Source organism: Doryrhamphus excisus, chromosome 8 (genome assembly GCF_030265055.1).
Source record: "Doryrhamphus excisus isolate RoL2022-K1 chromosome 8, RoL_Dexc_1.0, whole genome shotgun sequence".
NCBI lineage: Eukaryota > Metazoa > Chordata > Actinopteri > Syngnathiformes > Syngnathidae > Doryrhamphus > Doryrhamphus excisus.
The window spans coordinates 2,531,636-2,554,618 of record NC_080473.1 but is presented as its reverse complement, the minus strand read 5'-3'; the positions used below and the strand labels follow the sequence as shown (position 1 = coordinate 2,554,618).

Sequence of the window (22,983 nt, the reverse complement as noted above, 5' to 3'; positions counted from 1 at the left end):
CACGCCTGCGTGAGGTCACAAAAACCCAGAGAGGAAGAGGAAACTGGAGCTGTGCTGCTGATCGATGTGCGTTTCAGCCGGAGGGCTGGTGGGGAGGGTTTCAAGGTTACGCCACTCTTCAGCTGGGGGAATGACGCCACACATCCTGCCATCCATGTCGCATTTCCTCTTACAAAACACACACACACAGTAATGGGACAGCAGCAGTTGTTTCTTGTTATTCCTATTGGCACATGTCAATGCTGTGGCCAAAACCTTTTAATAACTGTACGTATTAGTAGGGATGTCCCAATTTGATCTCGATATCGGACCGATTTTAGCAACAACCACACCAAAAAAATCAGATTACATTGGCCTGCGTCTTAAATCTGCGATATTAGCATTCCAAAACAAGCAGTCTATTCCAGATTCCGCCCCAGCACGTCTACCAAGATGCGACCAGATACAGTCAATGTGATCACAACAATAGTGTCTGCTAGCGTGTTAACAAAGTAGCAAGGAGCAAACCTTGTCATGCACAAGTTTTGAATGAAGTAAGGTGCATGCATTTCTACATGATTTCAATGTTGTATAGTCACAACACCTTCTTTAAATAAAAGGTACACATTTTACACATTGTAACATTTATTGCTAAACAATTAAAAAAAAAAAAAGTAAATTACAGCAGCAACTTTATGAAAACATAACAAGACATTTTGTCTGTTTGATTTAAAAAATGATGTGCTTAACGGGTCCCTGACATGAGTCATTAACTTTGCTTAAATATATTACATTGTTTGTAATTATGTTATACATTGTTTCATTTGTTGAAAGTGAATGGTTAATGCTTAAATTAACAAAAATTACATTTGTAGTGCTTAGTCTCATTTCCAGATGTGACAAAATTAGGGTAATACCGCCCGGCTAAAGCAGAGTAGAACACTTCTATCATGGACTTGGTTCAGTATATTTTTCATCAACATAGTATTCATGCCAAAATGTTGTGTTGCTGCTGGATGTTCACAGTAGCTGTTGTTTTCTTTCCCAAAAGAACAAGGTTTAAGACAACAATGGACAAACCAAGTGCAAAGAACGAGAGTTCTGTCCTTTGCTGTGATCATTTCATTGACTACTCCTTCGAAGGTATACGCGACGGGTACACGTACATTAAAACCGACTATAAACAGGATATAAAAACCTTATTAAGAAGCCGATTTAAAACAATAATTGAAGGATAGGCAACACAAAAAAATTGTCAATTCCCACTAACATGCAATCCCATTTCTAAATGATGATCACAAACGAATGCAAATCAGTTTCGTCAAGAATTCACACTTCACTGTCGTTGGCATGACAGCGCACACTTCCTCCTCGCTCTGGCCGTCCCCCAGCGAGCCTTGCCAGCCAGGGCGAGTTGGCTCCACTGCCCTGGTTCTACATTGCATTCATTAATATCATACGTGCATGAATGTACTTTGGAGTGAGCAGGCGTGTTGTGTTTTTGACTGGGTGGATTATTTTCTGTCTTTCTCCTTAATTCTGTCACAAAAGTGACATGTCTGATGGCAGAAAGACCATTGGTAATGGTAATGGTTTTATTTCATTTGAACATGCATCAGATTACAATTGAGTGCATCACATAATCAGTTCAAAGTTCCACATGTCCAAAAGGAGTAGGAAGAAGCAAAGCTCATTAAATCCTACCCCTCCCTCTGGTACTTTTACAATCAGTAACTGTTACATTTGTTCACTTCCTGCTTTCCTAATATAGTTTAAGTCTTTTTTTAATCTATATATATATTTTTGTCACGTACCGAAGTATGAGGTGATATGACCATACAATGACATAAAGGGTGCCATAGTAACTGTCAATATAGTGATATGTATAGCACATCATGATTGGAGGTTTCTTGAAAGAAGAACACGTAGAAAACATAATAATAATAATAATACAATAGTTGTGTAACTGATTTAAATGTAATCACATGGCCCTGAACATGTGACTGTGGAAAAAAATTGTCCCTGACTATCCCAATCTCATTTCTGAGCAAGAAAATTGACTTTTTTAAATGCAGAATTGTGCAGTCTTAAGTGGGTGGAGGGGGAAGAAGGGTGGGGTGTGATGTGATGGCGGCAGAGGCTCAAAGTGATGCAAGGTCACCCAAAATGATGATGGTGCCGTGAGACAAAAGAGAGGGCGGGCCCAGTCGTGGAGAGCAGCGTAAAGGGAAAGGAACGTCTGGGGGAGGGGGGCGGCTCAAGACGAGGAGACGGCGGTTGTGGAGGGGGTGATTGGGGGAAGGGTGACGGGATGAGACTATGAAGGTGAAGGAATAGATTTGGAGGAAAGCATTTTCTGCAAGATGAGCTTGGTCCCGAAGCTTTTTCTTTCCAGTGCAGCTGAAGCTAGTTTGTTTATAAAGGGCCTGTTTGTTTGCACAGCAGATGGAGGGATTTGTCCGCACTGTTTATGTTGCAACAACTCACCTCACTTGACCCCAAAGCCTCCACTGAACCCCTCACTGCTTGTACAACTCTGTTGCATTCAGCAACATTGTATTGACCGTTATTGTTGTCCACTTATCACACTTGTCACAAATTATTTTTAGTCCGTTTTAATCCAAGTTTTCTTGTTCAAAGATGGTTGTTTGATACCTTTCTACTTGGGACATAAGCTACTTATGTTGTTTGGTGTTTTTTGGTTTATACAATCCATAAATGTGTACTTATTTCTCCTTCTGTAGCAGGACTTAGTTAACATGTCAATGGTTTCCAGTCACATCTGTATGGAACTCCAACCTTCAAAGGGGACCTAATGTATTATGCTCATTTTTCGGCCCCTTGTATTGAGTTATGGACTCTTATAGAGCAGCTACACACAATAGCCAGCAGAGAAAGCGTTCTAGTTCTTCCAGAATCTGCACCTATTCAGCTGTTTTCCTGGTTCCTGCGAAAGCGGTCTGTTAATGTATCAAAGCCCGCCTCTAGGCACTCCCACTCTGCTGTGGTTGGTCACACTGCAGAGTGCATAGAAACACTTCTGGTTTGTGCCGCGAACTGTTTTGGAGTTGATAAATGGTATAATAGCTGATTTGCTGGTAGGGAATCAGTAACTTCAACCACTTGTGCCTTATGGTGGTGTCTTTGCAAAATTGCAAATTTCCCCACTGAGGGACGAATAAAGGCATATCTTAATCTTTAGGAATTCTAAACAAATGTGGCGTTCCCTTTTGAGCCATCGCTAGCAAGTAAGCAGCGGGAGGGCGGGGGAAGCATAGCTTGGGGGACGGCAGAGGGTTTATATATATATATATATATATATATATATATATATATATATATATATATATATATATATATATATTAGCGAGAGAGAGAGAGAGAGAAGGCCGCCCCTCTGTGACATCACAAAGGGGCTGTTTTACCACGCCTTTTGAAACAGAGTATTTTGAGCCTTCCAAAATTTTTTGCGGCTCACTTCCAAATGCACAAACCTCATTATCTGACACTTTGGCATCGTTCATCACGAGAATACTACATTTATAGGTAAGAAAAGTGGAAAAGGTATAATAGGTCTTCTTTTAAAAAGTTCAACAGGATCTCATTAAGGTATTGACATTCATTTGAAAAAGCTACAACCCAATTCATGCAATAATTTATTTTTTAAATGCACGTCCATGTAGTGAATTAGAAATGTTGATTCACTCTGCAGTATGTTGTCCATATGCAGAGGATATACATAATTCATTTTACCGTTAGTCAGTGTTCATAAATAATTTCTCTCTCTGTGCCACACTACTGTGGATTTTATGGATAAGGAGTAGGTGCGATTGTTTATTTCTTGCATCAGATCAAATGTATAGAAATTACTATTTCTTTTTATTTCTAAATATGCAGCTATGATCAAATTGGCATGTCTGGCTACACACATGTTTATCTGGACGAAAACGCAGTTGGTGGCAGTGGACCTCATTTCTTTGCTGATCCTAACGGCCCATCTTGTCTCTTGTCTGTCCTGTCAGCACACATCCCTGTCCACCAGCCGCTCAGACAAAGGGACAGTCTGGTCAAGCCGCTCGCTGGGCGCCCGATGTCGAAACTCCATTGCATTATGTTCGGACGAGCAGCCGCACATTGGGAACTACCGGCTGCTCAAGACCATCGGCAAAGGCAACTTTGCCAAGGTCAAACTGGCGCGACACATCCTGACGGGCAGAGAGGTGAGTTCCTTCCAGATATATTCACTGTACATTATCTTTCTTCAATGAATGCACTGACCTACATTTTCATTAGTGTACTTGTTTCAAAGCAATGAAAGGATCTGTGTGTGAATCATGTGAATAACAGTGGTGTTTCTTTGACGTAGTCTTCGACAAGGTCCCTGTTGATCCATGTTGGTTTGCGGCTCCTCACTTCCTGTATTTTCTCACAGTCAAACACTGTGGTGTATTTGTCCACCCTGGAACCCCACTGGGGTCATGGAACCTGAAGGACATTTGTGTTCACAATCAGCATTATAAGTTGAATGCTTCACTTAAATACCTCAATACCTCAGTCTGTTGAAGGTGTGCATTTATGTTTTTACTTAACAGTATGGTTCTATTGACACTTGTTTCTTTTGGCTCTTGCTTAGGTTGCAATAAAGATCATTGATAAAACACAACTCAACCCAACCAGCCTGCAGAAGGTGAGTGAAATGTTTTGGGGAAAACAAATTTAAAAAATCCACTGGCCTACACTCAAAATTATTATTCTAATAATGAGTACTTTTATATGCAGTCAGTTGCGCACGGCCGTGTAAACCCTAATAACCTTTTTAAAAACCCAAATATAAGTGTCTATAACCCGAATATTACCCCTGGACTCCTTTTCTAACCTGAATACTGGGTCATGTACCGTATATATCTAACAGGATACCCGATCAAAAGAATGTGTGTTATACATGGCAACACACTTTTGGAATGAGTAGGAAACAAGCCACAACGTTAGTGTGGTGAAGCACAGGAACATTATGTCTTTTGTAGATGCTAGAAAGTACAAAGGTACTGAAATCTATCACAAGTTGAGCCAGAAGTTACGCAAAGCAGGGTTTGCACGCACAAACCTTCATCCAAAGTGTCCGGGGGGGCGCTCTGGTGCATGTAGCATGCATATGGAAGGTACAGCTACAGCACCATTTCCTATTTCTTCACATTCTGGCCTTCCATTAATGAAGAAACTGAGACAGAATTGTGTCAAGTACCGGTGGTGGCTCAGTACTGCCATGCGAGTATTGTTGTTGTTGTTGATGGATACAGGAACACCCGTCATGACGCTTTCTGCGTATCGAGTTATTCTGAATGTTTCAGAAAGCGGAATATTCATATCTTATATATTCATATCTTAATTTCAATATCTTAAACTGAACTGTGGAGGAATATTATAAGAAGGGGTTGAAAGACATGGTTCTTTATTGATTTCTGAGGGCCAGCAAGTGTTCGAGCAGCTCCCTATTTCTTTGCAGGACGTGCCAGCGTCCTCGTGGCGCTATCTCAAACGTACAGAAGCCTTCAGATAAAACATGAAGGTTTTGCTACTCTGTCGGAACCCTGGTGGTAGTCTGTGTGACCGCTCGTGTTCTCACACTTCATACAAAGTCAACCCTTTGTTCTGTTTGTCGGCTGTGCTGAGCAAACGTCACCCGGGTCTTGTTATTAGTTGACTTTATCAGCAACTTGACTGCGGGGAATACACGATCGATACGAGCATCCCACACGCACACACCTCGCCTATTGATGAGCACTGTGTTGGTTTGCTAACATGTTGAGGCTGGCTTTTGATAACGTGGGAGTATTGATGGCGTCTGGCCTGTTGCTCCCATCTGGCCCAGATACTGGCCAACACTGCAGCGTTAACACCTTACTGCTGACTGGTGCCATATAATCAATGGATTCATTACTCAAGCAGGGGTTGGACTCGGGTCCTTAGTTGACCCTGAATCTGCATTCTATATCTTATATCGTTTTTTTTCTAAATTGTATGCTTCCAACCTTGTACGAACACTTTAGGGAAGGGCCTTTTTTGCATAAATGCATGCTTGGAGGAGTTTGCTGTGTAAGAATAAGAATAGACAGCTGCTCCTCTGGAGTCTTATCCAAAAGCCTGTCTTGAATGGCCCTTTCTTTGCCATAAATGTCTGGTCCGCAATGCAGAAAATGTACATTTTTCATCTATTGTTGTTTTTGGTTGGCGAGTACTGAACCATGCTTGGACTCTTTGAGTTCAAAAACACAAAAGTAGGTGGTTGTCATGTAAATGCTCCCTGAGACTGCTTGATAAAGTGTTTGCCTGGTCATGGGAGACTGTGTTGAGGCCGTCATCTAACCAATGCTGGGAAGGTCTTTATCCCCTGCACTGGCCCCCTAAACCGGGAGCTGAATTCCAGACAGGCGAAACAAAAGGGCCCCGGCTGAGGTGGGGAGTTGTTGGGCCTCAGCACGGGAGAAAGACAAGATAGAGAGCAGAACTGAAGAGAACAGACGAGTCGCCTCTCTTGCCTTTTGTGTGTACGTGTAATGCAATTATATGCATTGCTATTGTGTGCAGCATCTCTCACTGAGTGTCTGCGCGGCATCATATTGTTGCCTCTGAGTGCTTTGTTGGGATTGTACACGCAATAATAGGACGATGAAGATGCGAGAGGGCAGAAGGAGCACAAGCACAACACTGACATTCTGTCTTGTTGAACAAGCCAAGTCAGGATTGTGATGCTTTGGAACAGCAGTCAAGTTTATCTAAAAAATTCTGTTTTTGACATTTTGTGATTGGCTGCGGTGGCCATCACTTCCTTTCAGTGTCTGTGTCAAGGCGAGGAGACACTTGGCCTGGTTGAACAGGTCAGACGTCCCGACGTATGAATCAAATATTGCGCAGCCGAGAGAGACTAAAAGAGATCCACTCGAGGAAATGTGCATGAAAAGGAAGGTGTGATGCTGGCCAGATAGCATTAGCATGTAAGGTCGCGCGTGTACAATTATGCCATCTCACCACTGACCTCTGACCTTCACAACCACGCACACACACACACATCCCAATGGAGCCATGACAGAGAGCAGCTGTGGGTGCAGCTTTAGCCTCGGGGATTAATACCTGCGTTGTCATGACAACCGTGACACCGCCGGGCTGTTGTCACGGCAGAGAGCCAGGAAGTGATTTAAGGAGTGTAAATGAAAGATCCGCAGAGTCATGGAGTTATTCTATCGGCAGAGTGGGACGGAGAAGCCTGAGCAAAATGAATCATCATCATGCATACTAAATTCAGTGCAGCGCGGCAGCCTATCAAGTCATGGATTGATGGCATTGTTGATCAATAGCTAGCTCAGGAACATCCTGAAATCCCCCCCACAGCTAAGCTTCCTGCCTCTTCCAGCTGCAAACACAACAACATAGTACACAAGGTCCCTCTCAGCAGTCCTCTACCTTTTGTGTCTGCTAGAATACTACATGTTAAAGAAGGTACATTCAACGTGGAGGTGACGGAGGACAGGCTTATCCCTTAATTCGTCTTTAAGCACACAGATGACCAAATGATGCTTCACTTACTTCATTTCATGTTTCTAATATGACTTCCAATCGGGTCTATTGATGCGTATGCTCTCCTCGCTTCCCCGTGTTCTCTTTTTGCTTCAACTGCCAGCTGTTTATTACATGTACATTTCCATCCATTATACACTCACAGTAGTCTACCTAGTAGAGTCAGCATGTCTCACACCGTCACTAATTGTGAAGTCATGATGAATGAAGCGCTTCCTGTAGGCGTCGCTGAGTCATCATCTTGTTTTATCGTCTCAATTCCAAACAATTTTACACTTTTCAAACAAACGGCCAGCCAACAGGCTTTAATCTCTTAAAAGGTTTTTTTTTTTTAAGGAAGCAGAAAAGTTGCGTGTGGGGGGGGGGGGGGGCGTCATTTCACACTCCCCAGGGGGGCACTGGGTGTAAAGGTGGATAGGTTGTCCACTTTCGTGACTTCATTCGCGTTTTCCTAATATGTATTCATTTAAGAAAAAGCATGTCACTGTTTCAGGGTGTTTATCAATATTTTAAAAAGGTGGTTTTGGTCTAAATTTACATTTCAAGCATAAATATGGCTAAATGAGCTAAAGTACAAATATAAGGTATTCAGAAAACATACCGTACTCACCCATTCAAAGTATTTTCACAGGTTAGTGGTTGTGTTTCTGTGTGGGTGTGTGTGTAATGGAAAACACACAAGGAAATGCTTATAATGCAGCTTTCAAGTTAGGTTCAAGGTGCAAACTTTTGCTTAGTCTGCCACTAGAACCCTGACAGCGTGAAGCAGTGTCAAAAAATGTCACCAACGGCTTCCGAAAGTCTGGACTATGGCGTGATGAAGAGGAGAGCACAAACATCAGGGCTACTTTGTCTCAACATGATAGTGACACTAAGAGTGATGACAAAAGAGAGAGGCTGACAAAATGTGTGATGATGGAATTGCTGTTCAATTCCTGAAGAAGACGACTTCAGTGGTTTTATTATGGAAGGAGGTAGATGAAGAAAGCGATGAATTACTTTTCTGATATGCTACTGTTTAACGAAAAAGCGTAATTTTTTTTTTACTTAAAAGTAAAACAAATCTTTCTGTGTACTAAATATCCCTTGTTACAACATGGACAACTGCGGCTTGTAGACGGACCAACTACCATGATTGTATATAAAGTGTGCTTTTGTTCATGTTTTTAGTTGTCTGGAACATGTTGATTGCCTTGGGTTTCGTTTTGATTTTCAAACAAATCCTGAACAAAACTGAACAAAAATCCTGACTATTATTTCAGCTGTGTGATGAACAATTTTCTTTAATTTTTTAAATTTTTATTTTTGCCAGCTGTTTCGTGAGGTACGCATCATGAAAACTCTCAACCATCCCAACATAGGTGAGTTGCGATTGTGTTTTGTGTTGTGTTGTCTTAACTTGTTGTGTTTTATGTAGTGACAATCCTCCTCTGCGTGTTACAGTCCAGCTGTTTGAGGTCATAGAGACAGAGAAGACACTCTACCTCATCATGGAGTACGCCAGCGGGGGTGAGTGGCACTTCATGAAGCCTATTCATTTTTTTTGTCTGCTAAATTGCTCACAAATCAGCAAAAAACATTTTTGGCAACCAAATATTGTGTATATGACTTTTTTTGGGGGGCCGGGCACTGTATTGAAGCAAGGGTTCTTAAATGGTCTTAACCCGGGACCCACATTTTCCAATGGTCTAATAGTATTTTTTTCATTTAGTTAAGTCATATTTAATTCGTATAATATTTAGATTATAGTTACGGTTTTATTGAAGTTTTTTTTGCTTAAGTAAGCTTAAATAATTTTGATTTATATTTTTATACATTTTAAAAATGTATTATTTAGTTTTACACTTATTTGTAATTTTTATGTTTTTTTACACTTATTGAAATATTTTTTAAAAAACATTTTTTACACATTTTTAAACATATTTAGCTATGTTTATTTTTTTTGTCATTTCTGAGTGTTTTTTAAGCAAAAACAAATTAATTTGTTGTTAAAACTGACATCTATGGAAACATTACTCTACATAATTATATGTCCAAGGTACCTTGAGAGGAATTTATTAAGGAAATGGGGAGGAGATTTTTTGGGGAGAATTATTTTTTGGGGGGCCATTTGCAGTGCCTTAAAGTCATGTGATTTTTTTGGGATTTTTTTTGAAAGGGGCACGTTACTATCTTGAGTTTCCATGAAAGACCCCATCCGTTGTTTGTCTTTACGCTCTTTCACCTCACTTGAAAACACTGTTCCGCTGCTTCCAGTGTGCTCCTATTTTTAATGCCTCTGTTTTCCTTGCTTCTCCTTCTTGATCTTTTTCATCTGGCTGTGCTGGACCTTATCTTGCTTCTAATACCTAACAAGGAGCTGGTCCCCCCCACCCAACACATACATCATCTTAGCTTACAGTGCAGCTGCTCATGCAGAGACACTCTCACTTGACACTTGGGTCTCTAAAGTGCTGCCCGAGGGCCATTTTCAACCCGAAGCTTGTTTTGTTTTTTTTAATTGGCCCACGCATCCTTCAATTTTTTTGTGAGAAAAGTTTGAACTCTACTGTTGTAAACAATCACAGCTGCATTTTCTATCTGTAAAGCTGGAGTGCGCTCATCATATTTAGGAGGCTTTGTAGATTAGGGTTGCATTTAACAATTATTTTTTATTTCCATTTTTTTAAATAAAAAAAGACGATTGAATACCAAAATAGTGTTTGATTTAATTGTTGCAGCCGTAAATCAGATATTTGAATGATCTCCTCTGAGCTTTGGTTTGGTTGAAGGGATCCTAATCCTGTCTTTCCTTACAGGGGAGGTGTTTGACTATCTCGTGTCTCATGGCAGGATGAAAGAGAAAGAAGCCCGAGCCAAATTCAGACAGGTCAGCTCACCACACACGCCTCACCCATCATTTTAATTGTGGCGAATGACAAAGGAAAAGTAGACATGCATTCATTATGAATAAGTGGCTGAAGATGATATGTGCACCAGTAAGAGTTGGCCTATAATTTAGCGCAGGCAAGTGGGACAGTGTGACGCAAAAACCACCACAGACATTTCCACTGTGGTGCAGACATAATAAAACAAACAGTGGGTGGGAAATTCAGATGTTCGATGTGTTCTGCAGCGTCGTACATGAAGCACATTTTCTGTTCTTTTCACAGATTGTGTCAGCGGTGCACTACTGCCATCAGAAGCACATTGTTCACAGAGACTTGAAGGTGATCACACACCATAGTTTCATGTTAAATATCAGCCGTGCCTTTAAAAAAAACCAACTTGTTCCATTCTGGCAGCACTGTCAAGTTAACATAAATGTAAATTGATGTCATGCTCCACTGTCCATGTTGGTTCCTTCAGGCGGAGAACTTGCTACTTGACGCCAACTCCAACATCAAAATCGCCGACTTTGGCTTCAGCAATGAGTTCACAGCCGGCAGCAAGCTGGACACCTTCTGTGGCTCTCCGCCTTACGCTGCACCGGAACTCTTCCAAGGGAAGAAGTACGACGGTCCAGAGGTGGACATCTGGAGCTTGGGCGTCATCCTCTACACGCTGGTCAGCGGGTCCCTGCCCTTTGACGGACAAAACCTGAAGGTTGGCACAGTCTCTGATGGTTTGGTTTGGTAGTCTCAAGCATAAAGTTAACACAGTTTCCGTTATGCCACAATTATGTTTCTTTATCAAATCGGATATCTGAAATTCACCTTGTGTGGATGTTTCCTTCAGGAGCTGCGAGAGCGTGTCCTGAGAGGGAAATACCGCGTGCCCTTCTACATGTCTACAGACTGTGAGGGAATCCTGCGCCGCTTCCTCGTCCTCAACCCATCCAAGCGCTGTTCGCTGGAGGTGAGCAGGAACTGTAAAGTACATAGAATGGGTTTCTGTTTATGTTGTGTTCATCGGCGTTCATCTGTCCTTGTCTTTACCAGCAAATTATGAAGGACAAGTGGCTGAATGTGAGTTACGACGGAGAAGAGCTGAAGCCTCACACAGAGCCTGAGGAGGACTTCAACGATACCACTCGCATCGGTCAGTAAAAATACCCTAAAAACTATACTTGGCCATCGGTTTGATTCCGACTCCAAACTATTCTCGATTCCAATGCTTTTAAGAGGCAAGGTCACAAAAGTTTGAATCGTTTAAATGAGTTAGTTTTGAAATGAAATATCTGAACGTCTCCATGAATTGTTAAATGATATAAGCTTTTTATCAACTTTACTATTTTCAACCAGTATATAAATAATCAACGTGAATGTAAATGTTAGGAAGTTTCATTTTGCGAGAGTACACAAAAGATGGTATATTTTAAGATATTTTAACAGCATGTAGCCTAAAGCGCTTTTATTGTGAAAGCCGGAAGTCTTTTGTGCGAGTTGAGAAGGTCCCTTGACTGCTGCAAACAGAGACTTACTGTGCAAATGAATAAACGAGCCGTGGCCTCGCTCCCGTCCTTTATACCAAAATCAGCTTGCATCCTGAAACTGTGGGGTTACATCGGCATGAGACGAACGTCATTTATTCTTTGACTTCCTGGATTCTGATTACTTAGAGCAGGGGTCTCAAACTCAATTTACTTGGGGGCCACTGGAGCTAGGGTCTTGGTGAGACCTGGCCGCATCAGGTTTTCCCCCCCAAAAAAACGCATTTATTAAAAACAGAAAAATTAATAAACTTTGCTTTGGTTCCGATTTTCTACAAGAAAAGCTCTGATAAAACATTCCACTGTTCTCAAATATCTTACTTTTTATTTTTCTACACAAAATAAGATGAAAAATAAATAAACAAATCAAATATAAAGAAAATCAATCAATCAGTAATAAATAAATAAATAAATATAACAATAATAATAAAACGGCAAATAAAAACTTAAGAAACCACATATAGTTGGTGGGTAGACAAATTTTTTTTTTCAGATTAAAATCAACAAAGCATTATTAGAGCCCTGTAGACATGACAAAACACGACTATAGTCACATTTATACTCTTTTTATTTACAACATATTGGGTACAACATAGGGTCTTGAGACACATGCTAACTCGCAAACTAGAGAGCTAGCGACCTAAACGGTAGCCTTCAAGTTATTTCCTTTAAACTTAAATAGCCAAAAACTTACCACTTCCACACGGATAGGGAGGATAACTATTAACAGTTATTTAACCTTTAACATGAACATTAATCAAACGTAATCATTTTTTCTGGGTACATGATACCATACAGCATCCCTATCAAACTTGCGCGGGCCGCACTAACATTAAAATTTCATATCAAGGCTAGTGTCCTGGGGGCCACATTTGGCCCACGGGCCGCATGTTTGAGACCCCTGTCTTAGAGGAAGTCCGCCGTAAAGCATCTAATACAAGGTACTGTGGATTGTCTACGCTATGAATGTGTGAGCATTAATCATGCGATGAGTTGACCGCTCTTATTTATGAAGTTAAGCCACACTTTTTTATCAGCGTCTTTGTCGCTGGTACTCGCCGGCTTCTTCTTTGCTGTTGTTTGTGACTATTTCTTCTGGTTGACGAAGTGGGCATCAAAACTAGGAATCAAAACTAGAATCGGAATGTTAGTCTCTGTTTTCATCCATGCTCGTGACTCAGTGCCCAACCCTACTTAAAGACCCTCTGAATGGCCCAAATACTCATGTTGTGTAACTGCATTAATATCATTTTACCCTTGATGGTCCTGTTCCAGATGTGATGGTGGGGATGGGCTTCACCAGAGATGAGATCAGGGAGTCTCTGGTCAGTCACAAGTACAATGAAGTGACAGCCACGTACCTGCTACTAGCACGCAAGACTGGGGTGAGGGCATGAACATCTTGATTCTTCTGGAAGCTCAGAAATGTATTCTCATGACTCTGTTTGTGTTCTCAGGCTGAAAACAGCGTGTCCCGGTCCGGCAGCAATCTCAGTCTCGCTCGAGTCCGGCCCGGCACCCTCACCAACGGGACCAGCAAACACTCCACTTCCTCCTCTGGCGCGACATCCTCGTCAGCCCACAAGCCACAACGCAGTGTCTCCACCTACCAGCGCCAGAGACGACACTCTGACTTCTGTACGTACGGCCGCTTTAGATCTGCACATCGTAGCTTCGTCATCTGCTTTTTTCATCACGTCTTCCGTCTCCTAGGTGGTCCGGCTGCTTCGGGGTCTGCACACCCCAAGCGCAGTCCCAGTGGTGTGGGGGAAGGAGCGGCGCTCAAAGAGGAGAGGTTATCGGTCCGCAAGCCCAGCAACAACACTGTTAGCTCACGGAGCATCCCGGCCCCCTCCAGTCCCATGGTCAGCTCCGCTCACAATCCAAATAAAGCGGAAATACCCGACCGACGCAGGGAGGCCAACTCGACCACGGTAAACGCAGAAAAATCTCCTCATGTAACAAACCAAGTGGAGTTGAGGATGCTGTGATGTATGCAGCGTGGAGAGAGAGTCCTAGCTTTAGGTCAGGGGTCTCAAGCCAAACTTAGCCGTGGACCACCAGAGGTAGTCTGAGTGAGATCTCGTATTGCACATAAGAAATACATCTAAAAATCTGATCTACTGTAGCATGCCTTGCGGCAATTGTTTTGTAAAAAGTTGCCCAGTTGTAGTTTATGATGCCCCATAGTAGTAGTGGTTGTCCTATGGGAGTGTATTTATCGGTTGCATTTTTATGTTTGCATCGTGTTCATTTCACGGTGTGACGAGCTATTGGCTCTTGCTTGCCCAATTAAAGATTCTCTTTAAGTTGACATAAAGTGACCACGGGCCACACTAACACTAAACCTTGATGTCAAGTAGGCTGCAAGTCTGAGAGCCCTGCTGTAAATGGATGATATGTACTGTAAGTATCAGGCAAATGTGGCTAGAAGACCTGAGATCAACTCCTGAAGGGATTTAAAGAGCCCGTCCATGCTGAGGTGGATGTTTGATCCTCTGTGTCGGTGTGAAGCAGGCCCTTCGATGATACGTATATCAATGATTTTTTTTTATCCCAGAATAACGTCTCTGCTAGTGCCATGACTCGAAGGAATACATATGTGTGCACGGACCGCTCCAGCACTGACAAACACTCCCTGCTGCAGAACGGCAAAGAAAACAGGTAGGTGTCCTAAGTTCACATTTAATTGGATTGAAGTGCAGGACACTGTCAACTTGTCCAAACACATTGAATATGCGCAGCTCATAACGTTTCTAACCCACTTTGGAAGTCTTTGTTTGGACAATAATCTTATATCAAGCAAGTATTGTTTTGAAATCAACCTACTATGCTATCCCTACTATAGGATTCACTAATTCTTTTATACCGGATATACTGATATAAAGTTATACCAGAGATTTGTCCCGTGTGTTTACAGTCTCTTTAGGAGAGCATAAAGGGCTCATACAGTGTGTACACAGCCAAAATGTGCTGTGTGTTTTTGTTATGACAGATGGCGGTCTGCTTCTCAGTCTCACAGTGTGTCAGACAGCATCGCCTCTTCTTGTCTCCTTTCAGTCCTCCTCATCGGTGTGCGCTCACACTTGTCATGATTGGTCAGGTTAAAAAGAACGCTAGTCTAGTTTGCCCTTGCTGGTATGGTTTGATTGGTCAAGTGTGACTCCAGCCCAGGACCAAATAGGTGGACCCAGACCGCCTGGGTCTTTTACATTCAGACACAACTTCCATAAGACTTTGATTTTGCGGTACTGCGGACCCGTGTTAAAAGCTAGACTGAGTTAGGAAGCAAGAGCAAGGACACAAACAAGGTGGTAGAAATGTTTTGATGAAGTAGTGACTGGCACAGTGCCCGCATCAAACCTCCACCCCTTCCCCTGTTGCCCGCTAGGCTTTGTCAATGTGATGCCATGCTAGAGTGATGCTTGGTGGGGCAAACACGTGCAGGGGAACACGCACAGTTCTATAGGTTTTTTGTTTTTTTTACCTGTTAAAAGTGTTAAGGGGCTCTGTTTAATGCCTGAAAAAGTGCTGGGATTGTTTATCACATATAGTGGCGTCAAGAGTGCTCTCCATGTTTCTCGCCTCATGTCATTCAATATGTGCACCCTGCTGTGATCTGCAGGTACTTCACGCTTTCACTGTGCAGTGTCTGATGTGTGTGTGTGTGTGTGTGTGTGTGTACGAGCGCTATCTAGAGCGTTATGAAAAGCAGCCGCAGGCAGTCATGGCGGGGGGGAGCTTGTACACAGGGTGTGTTTGCCCCACAAGAATAATGGCCTCATGGAAGTTCAATCAGGAAATGATTTACTTCATTTTTTTTTTTTTTTTACTTCACTGAAGAATTGCGACTCCCTCTGTTTCCCCTCCAGTACCCTATCCCACCGCCTGCCCCCGGCCTCCCCCTCCACCCACAGCATCGCCGGCGCGTCGGGCGTGTCCTCCTCGTCCTCCACACCCTCCTCGCGTCTCTCCAGGGGCTCTGCGGCGAGGAGCACTTTCCACGGAGGGCAGATCAGGGACCGCCGACCTCCCTCGCACGCCCCTCTGGCGTATCCCACGCCGTCGAATGACACCAGCCCCCTGCCCAGCACCAGGACCCCCCGCGCCACAAGCAACCTGCTGAGCAAGCTCACCTCCAAGTTGACCCGCAGGTAAGCGGAGAGGCCGCGAGAGGAGGGGAAAAGGACCGTGTGGACTAGTGATATGGACTCATTTTCTAGTACTATCTTGTGAATGCAGTGATTTCAAACTGCACATTATTACGGCAATGGATTATGTGAATGGATCTGAATTCATATATTGATGCTAAAATGTGGTGCAAGCAGACTGTAAGGAACCTTTCTTTCACTACAAACTACAACATAAAGATCATTTTGCTCATCTACTAACATGCAAGGCTTTGTTCTTTTCCAAGGACGCTTTACAAGTTGTCCACCTCAGTATCAACAATGTATCATGAAGACACTGTAGTCAACATATTTTAGAAGAATTGTCTTTGATAAAACGTCTCCTTTTTATATTATTGACATGCACAGTACAAGTGAAAGGTTTGGAGATACCATTCCTAGTAATTGCATGAGAGGTGTCTCCAAATTATTGCACCGGGTGTGCATCTGAGGTGGACAGGAGTCACTTCTTCTGAGCTTCCTGTTGTTGCTTTGAATGTTTGTTTGATTATTTAACAAGGTTTGCTTTCCCTTGCCAGTCACCTGCCAACCTGCCATCCTCTGTTCTCTCGACACAACAGTTTAATCTTCTGCCTCTGCTTTATTTCCTGTCATCTCCATGTTGTTTTTTCCTCCATCAACTGCTGTTTCTTTCCTTCAATGTCGCTCTGACTCTGCTTTTGTTTTTCCTCCTTCTGCCATTCCACATCTCTTCTTCTTCTTCTTGTCTCCTCCCAGGGTCACTCTTGACCCTTCTAAACGTCAGAGCTCAAACAAGTCCATGTCGGGCTGCACCCTCCCACAAGGGACAAAAACAGTTAGTAAGTCTTCCTTTCCCATGTTTTCTGGCTGCTTCTGTCCGTCTTATTTGTCTGTCCATCCGTGTCTTCGTCTGTCTTGTCTGTTGTCGCCGGTTGGAGTTAAGCAAGACACATTTAATATTCAGGCAGGTTTTGTAAGAACATTGCATTCACATATTAAAAAAAAGCCCAGCATGTTTGTGTGACTACAACTGATCAGCTGCTGTTTTCACTGTTTGTGTCTGCTGCATTGGCGTTTGAGCTGTGGCGACCCCTGTAGGGTGAACGAGGCAGAGCAGCATCACTCTGATGGTTGAAAACAAATTGATTTGGTGTGCAGTGGATCTCTGCATATTCATGATTCAGCATTCTTAGATTTTTTTTATTTGTGAGGAAAACCAGCCATTTCTTGTTTATAATCTCCATACTCTGGTAGATTGTTGTAAGAAAACCTACCAACCTACATTTGTCAAGATTAAGCTACACAGGACATAGTTGAGGAGGTGATCTTTTATATGAGCTTCATCTTTACACCCATCTTTACTCGCACTCCACAAACCAACAGGAGCTTTCCAGTCCAAATACTGACACCAGCATATATGCAAAAAAGTACTAACTTGTAACCCGCAAGGCATGCTGGGAAGCCCGCCTATACTATTGCTTGTATATTTGTGTGTCAATGTTTATTTTGTTATGTGGTGCAGTTACAATGTGTGTTCCATGTGTGTTACTTTTATGTTTTGTTCGCACTTGATGACCTCCTGTTGGTTTCTGGCTTCAAAATAGACTTTTTTATCGGCGTCTCAATGACTTGTAGTTTATTTTTTGTCATTCATGGGTGGTCTGAGAACATAAGCCCCCACGAATACCGAAGATCTACTGTACATTGCTGCTAAAATTGTCATTTTTGAAGATGCTTCTTCAGTTATTGACAGGTTACTAGTTACTAGCACTTTTGTCTAATGCATGCGCCCTGGGGTTATAAGGGTTTATGTGTTAGGCTGTTGCTGTCACCAATCAGCAGGTCAGTGCAATCTAGGATGGGCAGGACAGGGGGTGGGGCTTTATTAGTGTCTCACACATGACAGATTTGTGATAAGAATGCCATTGGGCTGAATGTATTTCTTCCTACAGTGGCCACTGGGTGTATACTCAGCTGCAGAGAGTACCAGTTCTCAAACGTGTAGGGTGTTTAATTTTGTCAGCCAGAGCTTTAAAGTGCGTGACACTGCGTCTATACCGACTGACGGAGCCAAAGCATGGCTGCGTTTTTTCCACCAAGATTAGTGGCCCTTAAGCTGCCTTGATCCCGCTATTGAACGAGCATCTTGCATCGCTTTTGTTGCATTAAGCTGGTGCTTGTGTTTCTTCTTCTGGTGCTGTTGTCCTCCCATCATGCACTTCTCTTTTTCCTCTCAGCCTCTTTTTGCTGTTCTTACCTAACGACACACGTCAGATGGCAAATTAGGACCTCAGTCACACTTACCAGCCATCCACGAATTCCTGGAATGGACATGAACTTTCCACGTTGTGTGTGTGTGTGTGTGTGTGTGTGTGTGTGTGTGTGTGTGTGAGTGGAGCTGGGGGGTGGGGGTGGTAGCAACGGTTTCCCCCTAGTGGCAGTGACGAGGAAGTGTGCCAAGCATTCCCATGAAGCACGTCACATGACTTTATCTTCAGTGGGCTCATCGTCCTCATTTCCTCATGGTGTTTACATTGATCACTTGTCAGTGATGAGCCGTGGTGGTCTGTGTCGCGATTGGAGTAGACCCTCCTGCAGAAAGTGTGTGATGGTTTTTAACCTGTTTGTTTTCTAATGGACGCCTTTGTCTTCTTCTTGAGGGTCACAGACGAACCTGAGAGAATCAGCAGATCTCCGGTCACAAGGTGAGTGCACCGTCTTGTGTTTTTCCACGCACGCATGCTACAGCAGACCCTCATTTAGTAGCATTGAACTTGAAAAAAAACAGCACATTCAGATGGATTGGACAACAATGGTCACAAAGTGACTTATTGTGTTTAAATGCCATCCCTGTGACATGAAGCAGCTTGTTTACATTTTCTTCTACTGAAAGTTGCATGTGTTTCCTCTCAGAGTCTCAGGGTAACAGCAGCAGGTAACGTTAGCAAACTGTCGTGGCTGCTGGTGGTAGATCAGGGGTTCTCAAATGGTCTCAGCCTGGGACCCACATTTTCCAATTCTGTACCGACCCACTTTAACGTCATTTTACATTTGTATATTAACCCTTCATTATTTGCACTTTTTTTTACACTTTTAAGATGTATTTAATTCCTTCATTTTTATTTACATTTTTTACACTTTTATATTTAATTAATTCCTCTGTTTTTATTTATATTTTTTACACATTTATATGTATTTAATTCTGCCAATTTTATTAAAAATTTCTACATGTTTAGATTTTATATTAAATTCATTCCGTCATTATTTTATTTTTATTTCTTACACTTTTTTATATTTAATTCCTTCAATTTAATGTACTTTTTTCACACTTTTATATTTAATCAATTCTTTAATTTTTATTCATGTTTTTTACACTTTATATAATTCAGTCAATTGTATGTAAATTTTTACACATTTATATTTAATTAATTATTTCATTTTTATTTATATGTTTACATTTTGATTTATTTAATTATTTTATTAATTTATTTATATCTTTACACTTTTACATTCATTTAATTTCTTCATTATTTCGTTGATCTTTTTTACACTTATTTAAGTCATTGACAGTTTTATATTTAATTCCTTGCGTTAATTATTTCTTATTTTTTACACTTTTATATAATTCCGTTATTTTGTTTTATTTTTACACTTGTATTTATTTAATTCTTTCATTATTTTATTTATTTTGTACTCTTTTCTATTAATTCACTCTTTCATTATGTTATTTATATTTTTTTATCCAAGTCAAACCAAGCAAAGGTATTTCTCTTATCAAATCACTTGTCATCTTTTGACTGATTACTGTGTATTACAGAATACACATCATTACCTGTGCAAAGTGCATTTCAGAAGAATTTATCAGGCATTTTGTCAAGGAAATGAGGAAGAACGCATTATCCGCATGCATACAAATAATGCATAAATGAAAATAAAAAATCTAAATTGCACTAAATAAGATCACAAAATCAAATCTCACAATGCAATGAATAAATACCATACAATAAATAATAGGAAGATGACAAAAAATATTGCTAAATGTACTTCAAAATAACCTGCCGCCCACTTTTGGGTCCCGACCCACCAGTTGAGAACCACTTTGATAGATGAAGCTGTAAATTAAATGTTTTAGTATCATACCGTCTCTTTTCACCCACTTTAGACACTTTAGATATGTTTTTCCGACCTGTGTTTAGAAATGACTCCCATGATGGATGTGATTCGTCTTGAGGGAGATGGTAGATGTTAGAGAAGAAATTTATTTATTGCATTTCAATCTGTTTTTAATAACTGAATGATGATGCAATGATACAATCATTAGACGTCATTGCTGCAAGACACTTTCAACAATCTAACGAAATAATATGGTACTCATACAGCAAAACATATAATGTATGTACTATGATCAAATAGCAGTGTTTTCCATTCATTCATTTATTTATTTGTGGCAGGTCGCCATCAATACATTTGGACCACCACAAATAGATTCAGTGTTGCCTTTTGCAATCCTGTGGGAAACATTGAATATTACCAAGTACCATAGTACCTTACCCAATACTAATAGTGCATTACCCAGTAAGTAGGAAGTACTTACCCATGATAGATGCTTGGTACTCTCTGCAGTTGAGTAACTAGGCCACTGTATGAGGGCAATCAGTGCTTAGAACGATTGGTATATAATTGTGTTTGCTGATATTAATGATTTTCTTCCTCCCTCCTCCACTCCATCAAACTCCCACCACCTCAAATGCCCCCCCCCCCCCCCCCCCCCCCATTCATCTGTTCCACCTTCTAACAACTTCACGTCCACAATTTACCCTTCTGCCCCTGCCCCTGCGTGTCTGTCATCTACATCTTCCCTATCTCTGACCACCTAGTCGCCATCTATCTGGGCATCAAAAAGCGGCAGAGCCCCGGACCCCCCGATGCGGCTGGGATGTGAGGGTACGGAGCCCCCGCGACCCGGCCGAGGTGGTGCTAGCTCTGCGCGAGGCGGCCCAGGGCTGCGGCTGCCAGGTCCACCTGGCCGGGCCTTTCCTGCTGTCGTGCACGCACGGCGCGGCCGGCGCTCGCGTGGCCTTCGAGGCCGAGGTGTGCCAGCTGCCCGGCGGGCTGGGCCAGAGCAGCGGCGTCAGGTTCAAGCGCCTGTGGGGGGCGCCGTTAGCGTTCAGAGACATCGCCACCAAAGTGTCCAAGGAGCTGGAGCTCTGAGGGCGACCGGAGGCGGGGCAAAGTGAGGACGAGAGATGAGGAGGAGGAGGAGGAGGAAGAAGAACTCTGCGCACGCTCCTCCCTCATCCCTTCTTTTAGCTCCGCCTTTAAGTGATGTGACTGCTGACGCCTCGCCTCCGCCAAAGACCCTCATCTACTGTCCAATCACATGGCTGCTGTGACATGTTGACTGCTGAAACAAACACCACCACAGTAAGGACCCCATCAACTTTTTTTTTGCTGAGTGAACAGAACTTTGTGTTCTCTTTTTTTTTATTAGATTTGACATCATTCCTTTTTAAAGAGCTGCTATTTATAGTCATGATTTCAGGAACTTTGTCCATTAAGTTGATTCTTTGACAGACAACAGTGTCCGTAGCAGACCTCACATGAATAAGTAGTGATGCACTCTGACCTCCGGCCTCTTGAGGGAGACATGCAGCAATGCAGAGACACTTTACATGTTTTTTTTTTTTCATTTCCTGTTCCGCTAGAAGTGTTGGTTCACGCTTATACATCTTTCAGCAGAAATCTCATCACGCATCGCAATGTTAAGACTAGCCCTTTTTTCATAAACATTCTGGTAACTTTAATCACGTATCCTTCAATTGAGTTTCTCGGTGGTAAACGTTTGCCCTGAGAAGTGCTGTGGTGTGCTGTGATGTGTGTGTATCTTCTATAGGCACTTTTAAACCGGTGACGTTTGGTCAAAATATCACCAACGGCTGAGTTTAAAGGTGTGTGAGCGTGAACCAATGACAACGCCCGTCTTAACTTTTTGGTATTCAATGAGTTTGGGCTCATCTTCAGCGGGCGACTGAAGACTGCTAGTGTCTTTGTTGCCGTCAGGGTTTTCATTTAAGGCTTTCATTTCACGGACGGATAGATCGAGCTGCAGTCCTGCATGTCTCCGAGGTAAACGTGTTGTGACACAAATAAAGAATTTCAAGCTATTTTCTACTGTTTTTTTATCCTAATCTTCTCTCATTGGCTAATTGGTCTCCTGGCAAGAAAGGAAGACGTTCTAAAGCAGGGAAAGCACACACACACCCACCCCCTTTTTTTTTTTTTAATTTTCCAAATATGTTCACTTTCTTCTTAAATAATCTTGGTAATTTGTCTACTTGTATTTAGACTTTATTATCATATTGTAACTTTTTGCCCAACCTAACTTTCCAAAAATTACAACTTTATTTTGTTTTGTTTCTCATATTATTACAACATTGAAAAAAGTATATTATTTCATTTTTTTAATAAAATGAAAATTGGTTTATTCTCCTAAAATTACAACTTTTTTTCTGGTTTGAGTAGGGCTTTTTGCCCTAATATGTTGATTTTTATTTTTATAAAAGTACAGCTGTTTTTATTTTCCCATTTCCTCTGCTTTTTAACAATTTTCCCAATTGTTAAATTTTCTTCTCATATCTATTTAGGACTTTCTTCACATATTTTGACTTGATTTCCCGCAATCTAATATTCCAAAAACTTTTTTTCCCAACTTTTATACTAATGTTATCTCATACCACTTTACATTACCACTTTTTCTCATTGCTGCTCATTTTTATTTATTTTTTTGCTATTGCTGATTTTTCAAAAAATAGTTTTCTTGTTAAATGATAAAAATATTAAATGTGGCCATACATAGCCCCTGGGCCGCAC

At 41.8% G+C, this 22,983-nt stretch overlaps 1 protein-coding gene across 7 annotated transcripts in view; it reads left to right on the top strand.

Annotated features, from left to right (window-relative positions):
* The window catches only part of mark4b (MAP/microtubule affinity-regulating kinase 4b), a 32,540-nt gene extending 10,263 nt beyond the window's left edge, over positions 1-22,277 (top strand). The window contains exons 2-19 of one of the 7 annotated variants that reach the window (XM_058080841.1): positions 4,002-4,199; positions 4,613-4,666; positions 8,864-8,912; positions 8,995-9,060; positions 10,350-10,420; positions 10,704-10,760; positions 10,900-11,136; positions 11,269-11,388; positions 11,472-11,571; positions 13,238-13,347; positions 13,420-13,600; positions 13,676-13,896; positions 14,523-14,626; positions 15,835-16,116; positions 16,870-16,952; positions 18,774-18,818; positions 19,027-19,048; positions 20,991-22,277. In XM_058080841.1, coding sequence (XP_057936824.1) covers positions 4,002-4,199; positions 4,613-4,666; positions 8,864-8,912; positions 8,995-9,060; positions 10,350-10,420; positions 10,704-10,760; positions 10,900-11,136; positions 11,269-11,388; positions 11,472-11,571; positions 13,238-13,347; positions 13,420-13,600; positions 13,676-13,896; positions 14,523-14,626; positions 15,835-16,116; positions 16,870-16,952; positions 18,774-18,818; positions 19,027-19,048; positions 20,991-21,324 — 2,334 coding nt within the window. In that variant the 3' untranslated portion in view covers positions 21,325-22,277. Of the gene's footprint in view, positions 1-4,001; positions 4,200-4,612; positions 4,667-8,863; positions 8,913-8,994; positions 9,061-10,349; positions 10,421-10,703; positions 10,761-10,899; positions 11,137-11,268; positions 11,389-11,471; positions 11,572-13,237; positions 13,348-13,419; positions 13,601-13,675; positions 13,897-14,522; positions 14,627-15,834; positions 16,117-16,869; positions 16,953-18,773; positions 18,819-19,026; positions 20,847-20,990 lie in introns of those variants that run through there. The other 6 variants (XM_058080842.1, XM_058080844.1, XM_058080845.1 and 3 more) reach the window with 6 other exon arrangements.
* The last annotated feature ends 706 nt before the right edge of the window (positions 22,278-22,983 follow it).